Source organism: Microcaecilia unicolor, chromosome 8 (genome assembly GCF_901765095.1).
Source record: "Microcaecilia unicolor chromosome 8, aMicUni1.1, whole genome shotgun sequence".
Classification (NCBI taxonomy): domain Eukaryota; kingdom Metazoa; phylum Chordata; class Amphibia; order Gymnophiona; family Siphonopidae; genus Microcaecilia; species Microcaecilia unicolor.
This window is the reverse complement of record NC_044038.1, coordinates 15687760-15707201: the sequence shown is the minus strand read 5'-3', so window position 1 is coordinate 15707201 and position 19442 is coordinate 15687760. Positions and strand designations below refer to the sequence as shown.

Sequence of the window (19442 nt, the reverse complement as noted above, 5' to 3'; positions counted from 1 at the left end):
TGGTCAGAGGAGATATTCATTGGCGCTGCCTGGGGTTAAACGCCATTGAATATCTTCTCCTACCCAGTTAAATCATTACGAATATTGGGGGGGGGGGGGTTGTTGTTGCTAAGTCAGGGAGTATGAACTTTGTAGTTGTCAGTAATCACGAATAAGTAAAGTATATTTTAATACTTGTTTCTTAAATATTTGCTTTTAGAAGTTGGAGTGTGCAGCTTTGCCAGGTTTACAGAGGATTTTCCCCAACAGGTTCCTGCCACATTGCAACCAACAACAGAGACTGAGGGAATCCAGGAAGTTATCACTCAAGGAAGAGAGATGATGCCTGGGTTCAGTGCAATAGATATTGTTCCCTGCTGCAAGGTGAGAGAAACGGACAGAACCGATTATCATTGTTCTCAGAACAGCAGTAAACGGTCTGTATTAAAATTCAGATAAGAGGTAACAGAAGACTCTTATAAGCCAAAGGGATTTTTCCCAGGCAAAGCTGCATTAGGGAGAGAGCAGATGTTCTTTTATAGGTAAGGATTGTGGTTCAAAGCTCAGACAGTAAGACATCGGGCCTGGCAGTCCTGTTCCAGAATGAAAGACTCCGTCCGTGCGTTATTGGACTGAGGTGTGGTGCATCAATGAATAAAGATGCAGAATGCACTGAAATGCACCCCCGTCCTGGGAGGAAGTAACTAGCCAGTCAATTTTCAAAGCGATTTACCTGGCAGTGTCACTTAACCGGAAGTGCAACTGAACATCAACACTACCGCTCCACAGTGTCCAGGTAGTGCTGATAATCAGCTGCACTGTCCAGGGGTGGAAGGGATGGGGAATCGGAGATGGCGAATATTGGCCAGGACCTGCATAAGCTCCAGCAACCAGCTCATGTATAATTAGCCCTGGACATTCAGTGCTGGTACCCAGACATGGCCTGGCTTTGGGCTAAGTCTGCCCGCAGCTGTCAACATTTAAAAAACCTCTGAATGCCATGGGCTGAATATTGACCGGTAGTTGTTTACATGGTAACTAGCTGTCTTGTAGTTGGAAGAACATTTGTTTCATTAAAAAATTACCCTTTGCCTGCTCTGTCCTGCAGAAACAAATTATACAATCCAATGTACTGAAGTAGCGCTTTGCGAACTTCCTCATTTCTACTACGCATTTCAAGAAGCTTCACAAAATGGCTTCTGGAAGATGATTGACCACATTAGACTATTTGGAAAGGAATTAGACCAGTGGTGCCCAAACCTTCTTGGGTCATGGTGCCCCTAGGCCACACATTTCCTCCCAGATGTCCCCCCAACAGCGTTGAGTCCTAACTTTGCTGGTGGAGGTGCTCAAGCCCCACCAGCTGAAGAGGTCCACTGCCCGAGGACCAAGCTCCATACTGCTTGTGCAGCGAGCAAATCGGTGGCATGCTTCAGCTACCAATGCCTGCATTCCCATGCATGCTGTCCTCCTCTTCCCCTTTCAGCCTCTGCCCTCCTTTTCACCCCCCTTCCATCCAGCCTCTGCCCTCCCTCTCTCCCCACTTCCATCCAGCCTCTGCCCTCCCTCTCTCCCCACTTCCATAGTTTTGGTACTTATTACACCACTTGGACTGGCCAGGCAGGACTGAGCGGTTTATATACTAAAATACATAAAAGAAAACAAAAAAGGAACTCCAATTTATAGGAAAGGACAGTCATTCATGCTTTACAGAACTTTCACGAAGTGAGGGGGGAATGGATAGGAATAGAAAAGTTAAATATAAAGGGAACAAGAACAAAAGGGGGTTGATGGGAAATAAAATAAGTAGAGTATATAGGCAAACTTCATTTATCCATCCAGCTTCTGCCCCCGCTACCCCTTCCACCCAGCCTCTGCTCTCTCTCTGCCCCCTTCCATCCAGCCTAAGCCCTCTGCTTCTCCCTCCTCTCTGTCCCCCCTTTTCTAGACCAGCAGCAGCAAAGCAAGCTGCAGCCACTGCAAGGCAGGACTCTTCATTCATGTGGCTGCCGGCTGTACCCTAGAACAGGAAGTGATGTCTAAGGGGGCAGGACCCTCAGCCACGTGTTTCAAGAGTCCAGCCCATGGTGGCTGCTGCTTGTTTTGCTGCTACTGCTTCTCATCTAGAGAAGCAGTGGCTTGGGTGGAAGTGGGGGAAAATGTGTGTGGCACCCCTGAGTTTGCTGCGGCGCCCTGGGGTGCCAGGATGCACAGTTTAGGGAACCGCTGAACTAGACAAACATTTAGAATAATTGTCCAAAATGGAAGAACCACAATACAGTGCTTTTTAAATGCTGTGCCTCTCTGCTATCTGCTTCTAATTACCCGGAATGCAAGTGGACTGTTTCAACGCAGTGAGAAATCCTAAAAGATACCACAAGGAATTAGTAAAGCAGAGCTGCCGGAGCAGTGGAGAACCAACCAAGGGGGAAGGAGGCATGAAGGGAAGAGGAAGAGGATCCATGGCCCCCAGGTGTCAGCCTGAGAGGGGCACTGGATGAGGTGGTGGTTAAAATACAAAAGCATGGCGCCTTTGTGATGTAGTATGTTGGGGGAGGGGGAACGGGACAAAGGATTAGTGGAATAGAATGTTCGAAGGATTTAAAAACATGGTCTCAAGAAAGGTTTTAAAATGTTATTTGTTCCCTAAGGAGGAGCTCAAGGCTAAGATGTTTTTTGTATGTGTGACCGAATATAGTACGTGATCCTGACTGGATATCCAAGAGGGAGGGTACTTAAAGTTTATAAATGAATAAAATGTATACATTGGCCCCTGGGGACCCCTAACACACCACTGGTCCAGAATATGAACTGCCTAAATGCAAAGGAATTAGAAAGTGAAAGACCTGGCACAATCACCAAACCTGCCTTTTGTGTATTCCTCACCTTCGATTACAATATAATAAAACAACCTTCCCCTCAAGCAGGTTCTAACGTTCATGATTTTATTTTTTTCTGAAAGGTCTTATGTCAAGAGATCTGCCACCTGCTTGGTCTGGGAAAGTGCCGCTGGCTGCACTGCGTCCTGCAGGGGGCGATGAGCTTGGATGAATTGTTACTGCAGCCCTTGGAGCTCTGCCCAATCTGCCTGCGAAAGCTGCAGTATGTGTTGAGATTTAAGCTCATCCAACGCTACCAGGTTAGGATGATTTATGTTCATTGTGGCTAATGTAAAAATCTTAAAAACAATTCACTTGAAGCTGTGACTGACTCAGCATTACAACTCTTAATATTCTCTGAAGGCATCCAATAACTTTGTATGCACTTTTCTACAAACCACCATCGCGTTCAATCCTCAACCAGTGTTTAGTTCTGTGAGAACGAGGGGCCAATATTGAGGCTGTGCAGTCAGTGACTTACAGTGCTGACCATTGATGGCACAAAAATGAGTGGAGTGGAACAGGTAGACGTGAATCATTTGTTTATTCTTTCCAAAAATACTAGGACTGGGGGAAATGTGATGAAGCTACAAAGTAGTAAATGTAATATGAATTGGAGAAAAAATTACTTCACTCAACGTGTATTTAAACTCTGGAATTCGTTGCCAGAGAATGTGGTAAAGGCAGTTAGCTTAGCAGGGTTTTAAGAAGGTCTGGGCAGCTTCCTAAAGGAAAAGTCCATAGACCATTATTAAACTGACTTGGGGAAAATCCACTGCTTATTTCTGGGATAAGCAGCATAAAATGTATTGAACCTTTTTGGGATCTTGCCAGGTATTTGTGACCTGGATTGGCCACTGTTGGAAACAGGCTGCTGGGCTTGATGGACCTTCGGTCTGTCCCAGTGTGGCAATACTTATGTACTTAAAAAGACCAGAATATTTAGGGCTTGATTCAATAAACAGTGCATGAAGTCAGGTGCTGAGATGATCTGTGTTGAGCCAGCAGTCTATAAATCAGAATTGATGAGTTGCAGATCAGGGGTGGTTGTGTTGGAAGGTGGGGAATAGGACTTTATGTACTGCCTTTCTGTGGTTACAATCAAAGTGGTTTACATATTATATACAGGCATTTATTTTGTACCTGGGGCAAGCAATGGAAGGTTAAGCAACTTGCCCAGAGTCACAAGGAGTTGCAGTGAGGACTGAACCCAGTTCTCCAGGATGCACTAACCACTAGGCTACTCTTCCCTGGATTCTGGCTCTTACCCTTGCTGTTAATAACTTGTAGTTAGCAATGCTCGTATGTAGTATTATGAACCACTTTGATTGCATTGATTGAAAGGAGGTATATTTATTTATGACATTTTTACCCCACATTAGCCCGAGAGTGACTCAGGTTCAATGTGGCTTACGTAACAATTAAATTAATTACAAAGTACAATCAATAATGCTATAACATTGGCTTTGTAAAACAAATATAACATTTATTTATTGATTTATACCCCACATTTCGTATGTTCAATGTGGCTTACATGGAACAATTGGCGGTTAATGTAGTGCGTGGGGTTAGTCATTCAATGCAAACATCTAGAGTCTGTAGAGGTCTCTCACTGGGGTATTGAATTGGTTAAGACTTCGGTGGGTTCCGAGCGGATAAACATGCTTCGAGGTGAGGGATAGGATGAGGTAGGATTTCAGTTTGCGTTTGTGCTTTTTCCATTCCAGATTTAGTTTGTGGTAGGACCGAGTGGTTCTCTAGGGAGCAGGGGCGTAGCCACAGCACAGCGATACCATTCCCCCGTGGCGTGCCGCAACTTTCATCCCCATCTTCCCTCACCCTCGCAGGCCCGCCCAGCAGCGATTTCGATCGCAGGCAGCTCCTTCGGCTCGCACACGCTGCCTGCCGCCTGGGCTGCCGCTCAAATCTCCTTGCAGCTACTAGCAGCGCTAACCCGGAAGCCTCTCCTCTGAGCTTTTTGCACATTGGGGTGGGGAGGGGATCAGATGCTGGTTAGAAGGGTGGAGGGAGAAGATGATGGGAATGGTGGAACCCTGTGGGAGAGGGCAAGAGGGGGAGGAGGGGGTGGCAAGGAAATGAATGAGAGATAGTGATTACAGAGGGTAGAAATATGGTAATGGGGAGTAGATAAAAGAGAAAGTAGGGATGGGGAGGAGTAAGATGGGGAATGGGAGAGCTAGTGGGTGAAAGAAGAAGATGGAAATTTGATAGGTAGTTGAAAAGTAAAAAGGAGACAAAGAAGGGTGAGAGAGAGGCAGAAAAGAGCTACAAAGGAATGACCAACATGTCAGAGGCAGGAATATTGAGGGAACAGACAGGAGAGAGGAGAAAAGACAAATGGACTACAGCCGCTTGAAGAAGAATTAGCAGACGGCAGAGAGGAAAGCAGAAAAGAGAAATTGGAACCAGCAAGATGGAAAAATAAAATGTCCAGACAACAAAGGTAGAAACAAAGCATTTTATTTCAAATGTTTTAAATGGAATATGTTAGCTTTTGGAAATGTGCATAGGAAATGTCTTTGTATTGTGTTCTGTAGAAAAGGAAATGCATGTTTTGTGTCTCCAGTGTTGCAGTAATGCTATGTTTAACTTCTTGGGGTTCCTTTTCAATTTTTGTCTAAATATTTTTATTTCTAATTTGTGATCCCTTGTTCTGTGTTTGGTGAGGTTCTGTTGGTGTGATAGTAATGGCAGGTGGAAAATTGGAAGGGAGGCAAAGAGGAGAGGGAATCGGGGAGGGGAGCCCTCCTTTATTTTCTGACCTGGGCCAAGTAGGTCTTACAACAGTCCTAACCCTTGCTGTATAGCTGGTGAGGATTCCCAGGCATCCCCAGCTAAGGACCTCCTCCAAAGGCGGCCAGAACTCCCTTCTACCAAGCTCTGGCAACAGCATCCTTGAGCCATCGACAGCTAAGCATGTGTGGGGTGCTGGCAGCAGTGGCTTAGGGTCATTGCTGCTGCCTGCCAAGCTTGGTAAAAGAGAGTTCTGGCCACCTTCAGAGAAAGTCTTCAGCTGACTGAGCTTGAGGATCCTCATTAGCTAAAGTATTTATATTTTGAGGTGGAGGTAGGGCGGGGCAGAGAAAATTTTGTGCCCACCCACTTTGGGCTCAGGCCCACCCAAAACTGGCTGTCTGGCTACGCCACTGCTAGGGAGTTCGGAAGGGTCTACGGAGATGTGTTTTTCGAATAGGTGGGCCTTTAGGTGCATATATATGGCGAATTAACCTGCATACATCTGTAGATGAATAAAGAAGAAGATTAAATCATAAGTAAGTTTGTAAACAAAGAAGTGACGCTGAATAAATATGGGTACAATTAGGGCTAGATAGGATTAGGGAGGAAAGAAGAAGCAAAATTAATTGTATGAATGGATAATGGTCAAATTGAATTCTTTGTTTTCTGAAAGGCTAAATTGAAAAAATTGAGTTTTCAGTAGGTTTCTGAAGGACAGGTAATCAAATACCAACAAACCTAAAGGATGCTCTGTGTGGATTGACCTTAACAGAATACTAGCTTAGCATGTACTTCACGCCTATCTTTGGGCGTGAGCATTTATGCATGCCAAAAGCTGGGGTAAATGGTGCGCTCAACTGACGGCAGTTAGGCATGCAAATGCAGGTATTGCATCACATCGTGCCTGATTTCTTGGAATGTCCCATGTCCCTCCCATGGCCATGCCACCTTTGGAGTAGAAATTTAGGGGTACATTGTATAGAATAGGGTGTAGGTCAGAGCTGCAGATAACTCCTAATTACTGCCAATTAAGTGCTTAACTCCAGTAGTTGAGCGTTAGCACTTCACTAATTAGTTTACACGTGGATTGGGATCTGCGCCCAAATTTTGACAACCTATACAGAATCTGGGGGTTAATGCCAGGCCTAATCCAAGCAGCACATTGAATATCCAAGGTCATTGGAGGCTGCAAGAAGTTATCCAGGTACCATTTGATATCCAGACTGGTACTTGGACAGCAACTCAGATGAAGTTAGGGTAACTTTATTTCTGTCTTAACTTTATCTGAGGACCCACTTGAGTAGCGACTAAAAATCACCACCAACCAGGTAAGTCTCAGTGCTGCCCTGGCTCTGCCCCTAGACCAGACAGTGCCACGGTGGTCTGCCTAGATTTTCAGTGACATTATTCAGTCATGTGCTGCTGAACATCTGGCTACAGCCTGGTCAGAGAGAGACAACTGGGTAGAAGCCTCTCGTACCCAATTAACTCCCTTTAAATATCAGTCCCTAGATCTTTCTAATTTTCATCTACACACTGTATAGCTAATATTAGGGTTTATGGGGGTTAATTGTTTAACTTGAGTAAAAGACATGAACATATTTTTCTCTGGGGATGGGTGCACTGAACAATAAAAGGGGTAATTTTTTATTTTTACAACTGGCAAACAGGTATAATTGGGCATGCCTCAGGCTTAGGGTTACCATATTTTGTCCTCTCAAAAAGAGGACAAGTGTCCCGCCCCGCCCCTTTCGCATCCTCACCCCACCCCCTGTCACATATTCCCCTCCCCTGCGCCCCGTCACCTCCCCTCCCATCCCCTTACATACTATCTACTGCCCTGGGCTCTTTCCTGCCCCGAAGAGGTCACTAGACCACCAGGGCAGTAGATAGTAAGTAAGGGAAGGGGAGGCTTTGATAAGCCCACCGCCCGCCCACTTGTGCAGAAATCCGGACAAATGGGCGGACTGGCAAAACTACTCAGGCTCAAAAAACAGCCAACAGGGCTTCATAGGAGATTCTGCTGTGCCTTTCTGCTAGTTGCTTCTGATTACCTGGAATGTAAGTGGCCTAAGTTTCAATGAAATGAGAAATCTATCACGTCTGTGGCCGTGACCACCCTCAGACTTACCTTATTTCTGGGGGTCAGCTTCTAAGCTGGCTTCTGTCTATCCTTTCTGGAGTAGTTTTCCTTCAGTGTGCTGGCTGCTTCCAGCATGGCTCTAATTACTCCACTCTACTGCACCTGGGGGTGCTGCCTGAGTTAGCTCTACCTCTGTCTTCAGCCTGGCTCTGTTTGCTCCTCTGTGCTGAACCTAGGTATTCTAAGTCTCTCTACGTTCTGTGTGCGCTCTGCCTGCTCCTTGGTTTGTGCTCCTCTTACCCGTTGGTGGCCAGAGCCAGTGGCTGCCACAGATTGTCTTGCTGTTCCTACCAGTTCCAGACTTTTGCCCAGTCCGGTCCGGTTCTTCCAGGCTGCCGGACTTGTCTCTCTTGTTTGTGCCTGGACAGCCTCCGTAGTTGCTTACTGATGGCTGCAGCTGCTCCTCAGGTGTTGAAGGGCTTTATTAATCACTTAGAGACTGCAGCCTTTGCATCGTCTAAGGTCCCTGATATGTTAGAGTGCTCTGTGCACTGCTACCTTGTCCAGTTCAATGTGAGTTTCTAGCTTGTTACTAGTAGCTTGGGCATAGCTTTTCTTGTTGGCTTGTGTACAGCTTTACTAGTTCTCCTGTGTGTTGTGTGAGTTTCTAGCTTGTGACTAGTTAGCTTGGGCATAGCTTTCTTATTAGCTTGTTTACAGCTTTACTAATTTTCTTGTGTTTAGCTTTCTGGTTTTCCCGTGTGTGTTTTCCTTTGCTTCTGGAGCTTCAGCCCTAGTCCTGTCCGCTGCCAGTACTCCTTGCTACTGGAGCTCCAGCCATAGTCTTGCTACTTGACCTGACCATTGCCTGAATCTGACTACTCTGCCTCTGTCAGACCTGACTATTGCCGGAACCTGGACATTCCTTACATGTCTGCCTTGCTTTCGCCTAGGTGCCTGGGGGCACTTCTGTATCCTGATTCCTGTTGTTCCTGCTTGCTAGTTCCAGTTCCGGTTTTCCTGTAAGCCCTGCTGGCTGCCCAGACCTGAGGGCTCAACCCTCGGGGAATGGTGGCTAAGCGTAGGTGAAGCCTAGGTCCAGTGTGTTCCGGTCCCGTGTATTCCAGTCCAGTGGGCTCCACTCCAGTGTGTACCAGTCCAGTGGGTTCCAGTCCAGTGCGTACCCGTCCGGTGCGTTCCAGTCCTGTGTATTCCAGTGCAGAACTCCAGTCCGGGGTTCCAGTCCAGCCTTGCCTCGTCTCTGCTTTGAAGGTGACCTTGCCTGCCACTGCCGCTCCACGGTAGTGGTCCAAGGGCTCACAAACCCAGTGCTTCCAGGGAAGAAGCCTGACAAAATCTTAAAATTCCAAACTCATCCTGCTTCCTGGCATAGGTGAAGGTATGTTTGTGCCTCCCTAGGTGGATGCGTAGTTCACCTAGTGGAAGGACCAGCCCTGCACAGAGAAAGATCTACTGGATTGCTGAGTCAGCTGACCTCTGTGTAGAAAATGTTACTCCCGTGCATATAGAAATCTCTTCTCAATCTCATGATTGTATAGGTGATTTAGGCAGTCCTTCAGGCTCATGGATATCCTTCTGCAATTATGAGCCCAGGCAAATCAGGCTTATGGATTGGGTGTCAAAGTTCTAGATCTTTCTCCTGCACTGAGGGCCTGGCTGAACCTTGCCTTTGTGTGTGACAGAGTCAAGTAACAAAATACAGCGAAAAATGAAAAGAGTAACTGTTTTGAAAAAGAGTTTTGTTTTCATATCTGAAATCCTTATTCTATTAATGTGAATGTCGTTGTAACATTTTGTAAGCCACATTGAGCCTGCAAATGGGTGGGAAAATGTGGGATACAAGTGCAGCAAATAAATAAATAAATCTGTTCAGCAGTGTAGAGCAAAAAACTGAAGGGATTGAGGGGAGGGGACCCACTGTACTGAGAAGGGTTGTGCATGCTCAGAATATTGCACTAGTTTAGATCTCTGGGTCAACAATTCCATCTCAGTGCCATGTGATGATGTCACCCCCTTGTGTGACTGATCTCCTGCTTTCCTTTCCTTATAATAGGCACAGTACCAGCACTAGGGTAGTGTTAAGTTGTATGTGGACAGTTTAATCAGACAAACTAGGGCTGTACTGAATATTCATATCCAATTCAATTCAGCCCTGAATAGTGTCCCGAATACATTGTTCTTATTCGGCCAAGCGATGCAAATTCGAATACAAATAATCCAGGGCTCTACTGTGCTAAATCCTACTGAAATAAACACTTGATCTCTGATTTCACATTGCTTCTTTTACAATGTCCATTATTTGTATTCAGCCGAGTAGTAAAATATGCTATTTGGTACAGCTCTACTACAAACTCTGCATTTTTGTTCTACAAAATGCCCTGTGAAATGGCACATTTTTTACAGGGAGAAGTATGACAGAATAACCAGCATTGGAGTTCTGTTTTCCCATTAAAATATCATTAGCAAGTCTCTCTCTGAGACAGAGGAATCTGAAAACAGATTTCATAGATTGACATTTGCACACTACCAGACACCCCATCATACATTCAACCTGAACATCACTACTTTATTAGCATTAAATTTGGCTGCAGCTTGATTAATTAATTAATTAATTTATTTATTTATTTATTGCATTTGTATCCCACATTATCCCACCTTTTTGCGGGCTCAATGTGGCTTACAGTTCATCGTGGATATGGGAAATAGAGGGGAACATACATTTATTATAACAGATAGTTTTGGATTAAATGATAGTAATAAAGCAAAAGATAGTATAAAACATTTCTGGATAAGTCAGAGGTTATATAGTTACATGTGTTGCTCTTTGTTGTATATCTTGTCGAAGAGATAGGTTTTCAATTGTTTGCGGAAGTTTGTCAGTTCATAGACAGTTCTCAAGTTGCGTGGCAACGCGTTCCAGAGCTGCGTGCTTATATAGGAGAAGGTAGATGCGTGCATTAATTTGTATTTCAGGCCTTTGCAATTTGGTGGGTGAAGGTTGAGGAAAGTGCGAGAAGATTTTTTTGCGTTCCTGGGTGGAAGTTCTATTAGGTCTGACATGTAGGCTGGGGCGTCACCATGGATGGTTTTATGGACTAAAGTACAGAGTTTAAACGTGATGCGTTTTTTGAGTGGGAGCCAGTGTAGTTTTTCTCGTAAGGGTTTTGCACTTTCGTATTTTGATTTGCCGAATATTAGTCTGGCTGCCGTGGTTTGAGCTCAGACAGTTTTTTGAGTATTTGCTCTTTACAGCCGGCGTAGAGTGAATTACAGTAGTCCAAGTGACTGAGTACCAATGATTGTACCAGGTTGCGGAAGATGTTCCTTGGGAAAAATGGTCTTATTCTTTTTAGTTTCCACATTGAATGGAACATCTTTTTGGTTATGTTGTTCGCATGATTCTCAAGCGTTAGGAGTCGGTCAATGGTAACTCCAAGAATTTTTAGGGTATCCGAAACTGGTAGACTTAGTTTGGGTGTGTTGATGGTGGTAAATTTATTCTTATTGTATTGCGAGGTGAGCATTAGGTATTGGGTTTTTTCTGCATTTAGTTTCAGCTGGAATGCATCTGCCCATGGATTCATGATGTGTAGGCTTTGGTTGATTTCATTAGAGATTTCCCTTAGGTTTTGTTTGAATGGGATAAAGATCGTTACATCATCAGCGTATATGTAAGGGTTTAGATTCTGATTCGATAGTAGTTTGGCCAATGGTGTCATCATTAGGTTGAATATGGTCGGTGAGAGGGGGGATCCCTGTGGGACTCCGCATTCAGGTGTCCATGTGGCTGATGTAGTCGAATTTGATGTCACTTGATATGAGCGTTTAGTTAGGAACCCCCTAAACCATTTGAGAACGTTGCCTCCGATTCCAAAGTATTCGAGGATGTGTAATAGAATTTCATGGTCAACCATATCAAATGCGCTTGACATGTCGAATTGTAGCAGTAGTATATTGTTGTCATTTGCTATCAGTTGTTTGAATCTGGTCATGAGCGTAACTGGTACGGTTTCTGTACTGTGATTAGAACGGAATCCTGACTGTGAATCGTGTAGTATTGAGAATTTGTTTAGATACTCCGTGAGTTGTTTGGTCACCATTCCTTCTGTTATTTTGGTGATCAAGGGAATGGATGCTACTGGTCTGTAATTCGTTAGTTCGCTAGCATTTTTCCTCGTATCCTTGGGTATGGGGGTGAGTAAAATGTTACCCTTTTCCCTAGGGAAGAGTCCATTTTGTAGCATGAAGCTCACGTGGTTTAAGTCAAGTCTGTTATGAATTGTTTGGGGGCTGACTTCATGAGGTTGAGATTTGGCGAATCTTTTAAGTGTTTGTGAAATAAGATCTTCCGGTAGTATTGCGAATTCAGTCCAGATCCTATCTGCTGGGTAACTCATTTATATTAATTTAACCTTTCAACCATTACAATTTATTCTTCCAATACAATACTGACATCCCCAGAGCGATTTTAAAACAATTCCGAGCCATTTAGTAACAAAACTAGCTCTCTGCATTTGCCAAAATTGCCCCCCTTCAATCCATATGAGTCATGGTGCCGTCAAGCTATACTTCACTCTTGGCAGTTCTGCCCACGTTACTCTTATCCATCAAACATTACATTAACCAGAACTGGTGCCTCTATCTCCACATATCAGGCTGACCACAAATGCTGTGACCGACCCCTCCCCCCCCTCCCCCAGTACCACAAAACCACAATGCAACCCACAAAACACAAACCCCCACATAGGAAGAAAAGGTGACGGTCAAAGCCAGAAGGATGCTTGGGTGCATAAGGAGAGGGATGACCTACAAAATTAGTAATCGGTCTCTGTCATAAATGAGATACAGAAGTGAAAGAATGAAAAATACAAATATCAAAATATTTTCCCAAATACTTATGAAAACATATGTTGGATCTTCAGATGGTAACACCAGCTTTTACTTCCTGCACAGCTTCTGTTTCCAAAATTCCTCATTGATCCACATGCCAGATTATTTTTTATTTCATATTTTTTCAATTAAATTTTAAAATTTTCTAAAACTTTTTGAAAACATTATGCTTTCATCTTCATCTGACAAAAATTACTTATCTGAACCGCAGCCGTTAAAATCAGCAAACAGGCTCCCTTCCAAAATGATGTCACCTTTTGCTCTACTTCATTAGGGTGAAGTTTCCTGGTCCAACATATTTCCACATAATTATTTCAACTCAGTTTTAGGCACAGTATCTTGTTCCATATTCAAACTGTTAACAGAATTTAATCCTTTTATATGTTCTTAAAAAACTAACCCCCTTCCCTTTTACAAAGCCGCGCAGCAATGCACCGGCAGCCGCTAAAGCGGTTTTGTAAAGGGGGAGGGGTAAAAGATTAATTGGGTAGCATCCAGCAGTGCTTTTTAAATGCTGACTGCCATGGGATAAATTAGAAGCAGAGATTCAGTGCCAGACCCAATCTGTGTACCAGCATTTTCATGGCTGTTAGAAGTTATCTGGGTCTGGCTGATTTTTTTTAAGGTAAGGGTAATACATTTGATATATCACCTTTCTGTGGCACAACCAAAATGATTTACATAGGTACTTTCTCTGGTTCTAGTTAGCTCACAATCTAATATATATATATATATATATATATATATATATATATATATATATATATACTAGTAAAAAAGGCCCATTTCTGACACGAATGAAACGGGCGCTAGCAAGGTTTTCCTCGGAGTGTTTATGTTTGAGAGAGTGTGTGTGAGAGAGAGTGAATGTGCGAGTGTGTGTGTGTGACAGAGAGAGAGTGAGACTGGGTGCGAGTGTGTCTGTGAGAGACAGAGTGTGTGTGTGAGAATGAGAGTGTGTGCCAGGGGTCCCCACCCAGTTCCAGGGTCCCCTCCCTCCCTCCCACAGTGCTTCTCCCGTCCACCAGCTAAGTCCTGGCCTGACCCACAGCCAGCAGGAGCTCCCTCATACTGTCTCACTCACACACATTGAGAGGCAACGGCGGGGCTGACGCAGCCACAGGCACTCAGCAGGATAAAGTTCGCCTCCTGGTCTTGTCGCCGCGTATGCAGCTGTCAGATATTTCCGTGCGGCTTTCACCGCCTTTCTTGTTTGCTGAGTTCTTCGCTCGCTCGGTCGCCAAAAACCAATGAACGACTACCACGAGACACAGAGCGGGTAGGCGGTGCGCAGGCGTGCTTACAACTATTTTCGTTGGTTGGTTGCTTTGCCTCTCACTGTTCCGCCCTTGACGTCATCACGTTTTGATGCGAGGGCGGGACAGAGAGAGATGGTGACAGACTGACGAACCTAACGAACACTTCACTTCAGTGAAGCCACGGAGTCAGCTTCAGAACGTTGGAGGTGGAAATTATTATAGGGGAGAGAGAGAGAGAGAGATTTTTTTTGTATCTGGGGCAGGGTCACAAGGAGCACCTTGTGAGTTCTTTTGTATTTTCGGACGACAAATGTGCATAGACTACAGATTCACGTTTAAAAAAGAAACTTCAGTGTAGCAATACACAGAATTCTATGGGTCCTGTTTACAAAGGTGCATTAGTATTTTTAGCTCACGCTAACCATGTAGCTGCCCATAATATTACTACGGGTGTCTACACTGTTAGCGCGTGCTAAAAACACTAGCGCACCTTTGTAAACAGGGTCCTATGTGTCTTGCATCAATATTCAAAAAAGTGTCACGCAAGGGACATAAGATTTCTTGATGAAATCAAGGACAGCTTCATGGAACAGCTAGTTCAGGAGCCGACAAGAGAAGGAAAAATACTAGACTTAGTCCTTAGTGGTGCTCATGATCTAGTGCAGGGGGTAACGATACGAGGGCCGCTTGATAACAGTGATCATAATATGATCGGTTTTGATATTGGCATTGAAGGAAGTGAAACTAGGAAATCAAGTACGCTAGCGTTTAACTATAGAAAAGGTGATTATGACAAAATGAGAAAAATGGTAAAAAAAAGACTGAAAGAAGCAGCTCGCAGAGTAAAAAACTTGCATCAGGCGTGGATGCTGTTTAAAAACACCATCCTGGAGGTTCAGGACAAATATATTCCACGTATTAGAAAAAAGGGAAAAAAGACTAAACGTCAGCCGGCGTGGCTAAACAGTAAGATAAAGGAAATCATTAGAGCCAAAAAACAATCCTTCAGAAAGTGGAGAAGAGAACCAACTGAAAGTAACAGGATAGATCATAAGGAATGCCAAGCCAAATGCAAAGCGGAGATAAGGAGGGCAAAAAAGGACTTTGAGAAGAAATTAGCGTTGGAAGCAAAAATACATAGTAAAAATTTTTTTAGATACATTAAAAGCAGGAAACCGGCCAAAGAGTCGGTTGGGCCGCTGGACGAAAATGGTGTTAAAGGGGCGATCAAGGAGGACAAAGCCGTAGCGGAGAAATTAAATGAATTCTTTGCTTCGGTCTTCACCGAGGAGGATTTGGGGGGGACACCGGTGCCGGAAAGAATATTTGAAGCGGGGGAGTCGGAGAAACTAAACAAATTCTCTGTAACCTTGGAGGATGTAATGGGTCAGTTCAGCAAGCTGAAGAGTAGTAAATCACCGGGACCTGATGGTATTCATCCCAGAGTATTAATAGAACTAAAAAATGAACTTGCGGAGCTACTGTTAGAAATATGCAATCTGTCCCTAAAATCGAGTGTAGTACCGGAAGACTGGAGGGTAGCCAATGTTACTCCGATTTTTAAGAAGGGTTCCAGAGGAGATCCGGGAAATTATAGACCGGTGAGTCTGACGTCGGTGCCGGGCAAGATGGTGGAGGCTATTATTAAGAATAAAATTGCAGAGCATATACAAAAACATGGACTGATGAGACAAAGTCAGCACGGATTTAGTGAAGGGAAGTCTTGCCTCACCAATCTAATGCATTTTTTTGAGGGGGTAAGCAAACATGTGGACAATGGGGAGCCGGTTGATATTGTATATCTGGATTTTCAGAAGGCGTTTGACAAAGTGCCGCACGAAAGACTCCTGAAGAAATTGCTGAGTCATGGAATCGGAAGTAGGGTATTATTATGGATTAAGAACTGGTTGAAAGATAGGAAGCAGAGAGTAGGATTGCGTGGCCAGTATTCTCAGTGGAGGAGGGTAGTTAGTGGGGTCCCGCAGGGGTCTGTGCTGGGTCCGTTGCTTTTTAATGTATTTATAAATGACCTAGAGATGGGAATAACTAGTGAGGTAATTAAATTCGCCGATGACACAAAATTATTCAGGGTCGTCAAGTCGCAGGAGGAATGTGAACGATTACAGGAGGACCTTGCGATACTGGGAGAATGGGCGTGCAAGTGGCAGATGAAGTTCAATGTTGACAAGTGCAAAGTGATGCATGTGGGTAAGAGGAACCCGAATTATAGCTACGTCTTGCAAGGTTCCGCGTTAGGAGTTACGGATCAAGAAAGGGATCTGGGTGTCGTCGTCGATGATACGCTGAAACCTTCTGCTCAGTGTGCTGCTGCGGCTAGGAAAGCGAATAGAATGTTGGGTGTTATTAGGAAGGGTATGGAGTCCAGGTGTGCGGATGTTATAATGCCGTTGTATCGCTCCATGGTGCGACCGCACCTGGAGTATTGTGTTCAGTACTGGTCTCCGTATCTCAAAAAAGATATAGTAGAATTGGAAAAGGTACAGCGAAGGGCGACGAAAATGATAGTGGGGATGGGACGACTTTCCTATGAAGAGAGGCTGAGAAGGCTAGGGCTTTTCAGCTTGGAGAAGAGACGGCTGAGGGGAGATATGATAGAAGTGTATAAAATAATGAGTGGAATGGATCGGGTGGATGTGAAGCGACTGTTCACGCTATCCAAAAATACTAGGACTAGAGGGCATGAGTTGAAGCTACAGTGTGGTAAATTTAAAACGAATCGGAGAAAATTTTTCTTCACCCAACGTGTAATTAGACTCTGGAATTCGTTGCCGGAGAACGTGGTACGGGCGGTTAGCTTGACGGAGTTTAAAAAGGGGTTAGATAGATTCCTAAAGGACAAGTCCATAGACCGCTATTAAATGGACTTGGAAAAATTCCGCATTTTTAGGTATAACTTGTCTGGAATGTTTTTACGTTTGGGGAGCGTGCCAGGTGCCCTTGACCTGGATTGGCCACTGTCGGTGACAGGATGCTGGGCTAGATGGACCTTTGGTCTTTCCCAGTATGGCACTACTTATGTACTTATGTCTGTTTTTTTTTTAAATAGAATTTTAAAATTTTGAAACTTGGAGGAAAAAGCCTCAGAAAACATTGGGTGTTTCTTAGTTATGCACCTCTGTTTTTCAAACAGGCTTAAAAAAACCTCTACAACTTTAATGTAACATTATCATTTTTTTTTAAACTTAGCTTTATATCTACTCTGCAGAAGGTCATCCCGACGCTGGCCACTGTTTCATGGTGCTTGACCCGCTGCCTCAGGGGGTGAAGACCTTAAAGTGGAAATCTGCAGATAAAAACAAAAAGCTTGAAAATAATTATCTACTCTGTATAACTTATTACATATTAAAAGAAAGTTAATGTATTTTGAAAAAATGCAAGAAATGTTGGTACAATTGAACATTTGAAAACAAACACTGACAGTACCAGGTTTTATTAAATGCCAATTACAAGGGGGAAAAGAAATAAATAATAAGTTAAGCAAAACCTTCACTTGAAACCCTCCACAAAGGTTGAATAAGTCTCAGTATCAAAGAAGATTTTCTATTTATCTGACTTCAGAGAGTGTGGCAAAAAAATGCCGAGAAGGGTTACCTGTACCCCAGACCGAATCTATCCTGTTAAGGGAACACTGAAGTGTTTGTTGTAAGATAATTAAACGTTGGAACGTTTACTGAAGCTTCAGTTCTGGTTTATCTGTCTAAAATGAGTGTTTCCCCCTACAGAAACTTCATGATTGGACACGAACTGTACTCTCCACATGGGCTGGTCAACAATCTACAGAGCATTCGGTATCTGAGGACATTCTACCATATAGTGAAGACTCTGGGATGGGTTTTGAAAATGAGACTGAATGTCACACGTCTCTGTCAGAGTCCTTAGCATGTGATATGTACAGCCAAGATGTTAGCATTAGCCAGGAGCTAGAAGACAGCGAAGACACCTCTTCCATGGTCAACACAAGCAGCCAAGAGAAGCTAGATGGGGCTAGCAGATCCCTTCACGTTCTTAACCAGTATGAAGTATGGTTAGAAAGTTGCATCGTTGTCCTGGACAGGGTGGTCTCTGAAGAAGAATTATCCAGAGTAGACAAAGATGTGGAGAGCCTACCTAAATGGGAAATGTTTACAGGACAGCTTCCTACTGTAAAGAAGGATTTACACTTAAGAACAGGTAATACAGGTTTAAAGAGAGTCCTTAGTGCAAAGTTCTCCTCCTTGAGGAGGAAACTGAGCTCAAGGAAATTGGCAAGAAACGAATTTTCACCCCATCGCTGGAAATATGAAGAAAGCTAACTTTTTAGTATAATGTAGTCAGGACAACCCTCTTCAATGATGTCCTTCAGAATCTGATCTCTTTCTATTTCCAGTTATTTGGGGTAGTTAGAACCTAAGAACTTAAAATATGGAGAGTAGAAAATACACTTGTGGAAACAAAAGAGGAGTACATACAGTATTGTTCCTTGTTTGAATAGAGTGTTCCTTCCTCTAAAATCTTCCTTCTCCTGCTGAACAGCCAACCAGCAGGTGGCAGCATAACACCTCCGCGTTCTGCAGTTACTGGCTATCAAAACTGAAGGGTTAATCTCCTGCTATTCTGAGGCAGTAATATCAGGCAGATAGCTATAAAAAATGCAATTTCAGTTATTGATGTTGGATTGAAAGAGAAGGTTAGAAAGAAAAAAGGCACACTGATAAAGTCACTATTTCTGCCCAGAGGAACAGCTGAGTGCTAACTGGACAATCCTGCCAGGGAGATATAATGGAAACACCTATCACTCTGCACAAGCTTTCAGCCATGCACTCCCACCTGCCCCAGTGGCTGAAGGCCCCCCAGCCCCTCCCCGTGGTCTACCCTACCCCTTCCCTGGGTGTATTCTATAACAATGTAAATAGATTTTAGAAAGCGCATGGCCATTAATAGAAAAAAGCCAAAATTCAGCAATTTTACCCATATGTAAAACTGGCCTTAGCACATGGGAATGATCCATGTAAGCACATGTTAAAGGCCATGATTTACCGCAGTTTGGTAAAAGGGCCCCTCGAAGTGCAGTTCCATATGGGGTGCTTATGTTTACATAAATGTACAGGATATTGACTGATGCGTGCTGATGTACACATACACATCAGTGTCAGGGGCGTAGCCAGACTTCGGCGGGAGGGGGGTCCAGAGCCTGAGGTGAGGGGGCACATTTTAGCCCCCGCCGGCACCGCCGACCCCCCCCCCTCCGCGCCATTGCCGACACCAACTTTCACCCTCCTCCCCCGCCTACCTTTGCGGACGGGGATTGGGGTCCCCTGCCAGCAAAGGTAGGCAACAGCGACGGCGGGGGGGGGGGGGGGGGGTCGAGAGGGTCGTCGGCTGGGGGGTCCAGGGCCAAATCTACGGGGGCCCAGGCCCCCGTGGCCGCACGTAGCTACGCCCCTGATCAGTGCTATGCTGTGATGGCTCACTGAAGCACCTATATGGCATAGTGTGCATATACAAGGGGAGGGGCATGGGCGGAGTTCCCACTTATGCATGTAAATTACAGAATAATGGAAGGTATGTGTGTCC

At 44.4% G+C, this 19442-nt stretch overlaps 1 protein-coding gene across 2 annotated transcripts in view; it reads left to right on the top strand.

Moving 5' to 3' along the window:
- The window catches only part of AMZ1 (archaelysin family metallopeptidase 1), a 31282-nt gene extending 12716 nt beyond the window's left edge, over positions 1-18566 (top strand). For both annotated transcript variants that reach the window (XM_030212559.1, XM_030212558.1), the window contains exons 5-7: positions 200-363; positions 2942-3118; positions 17612-18566. In XM_030212559.1, coding sequence (XP_030068419.1) covers positions 200-363; positions 2942-3118; positions 17612-18181 — 911 coding nt within the window. In that variant the 3' untranslated portion in view covers positions 18182-18566. The remainder of the gene's footprint in view (positions 1-199; positions 364-2941; positions 3119-17611) is intronic.
- The last annotated feature ends 876 nt before the right edge of the window (positions 18567-19442 follow it).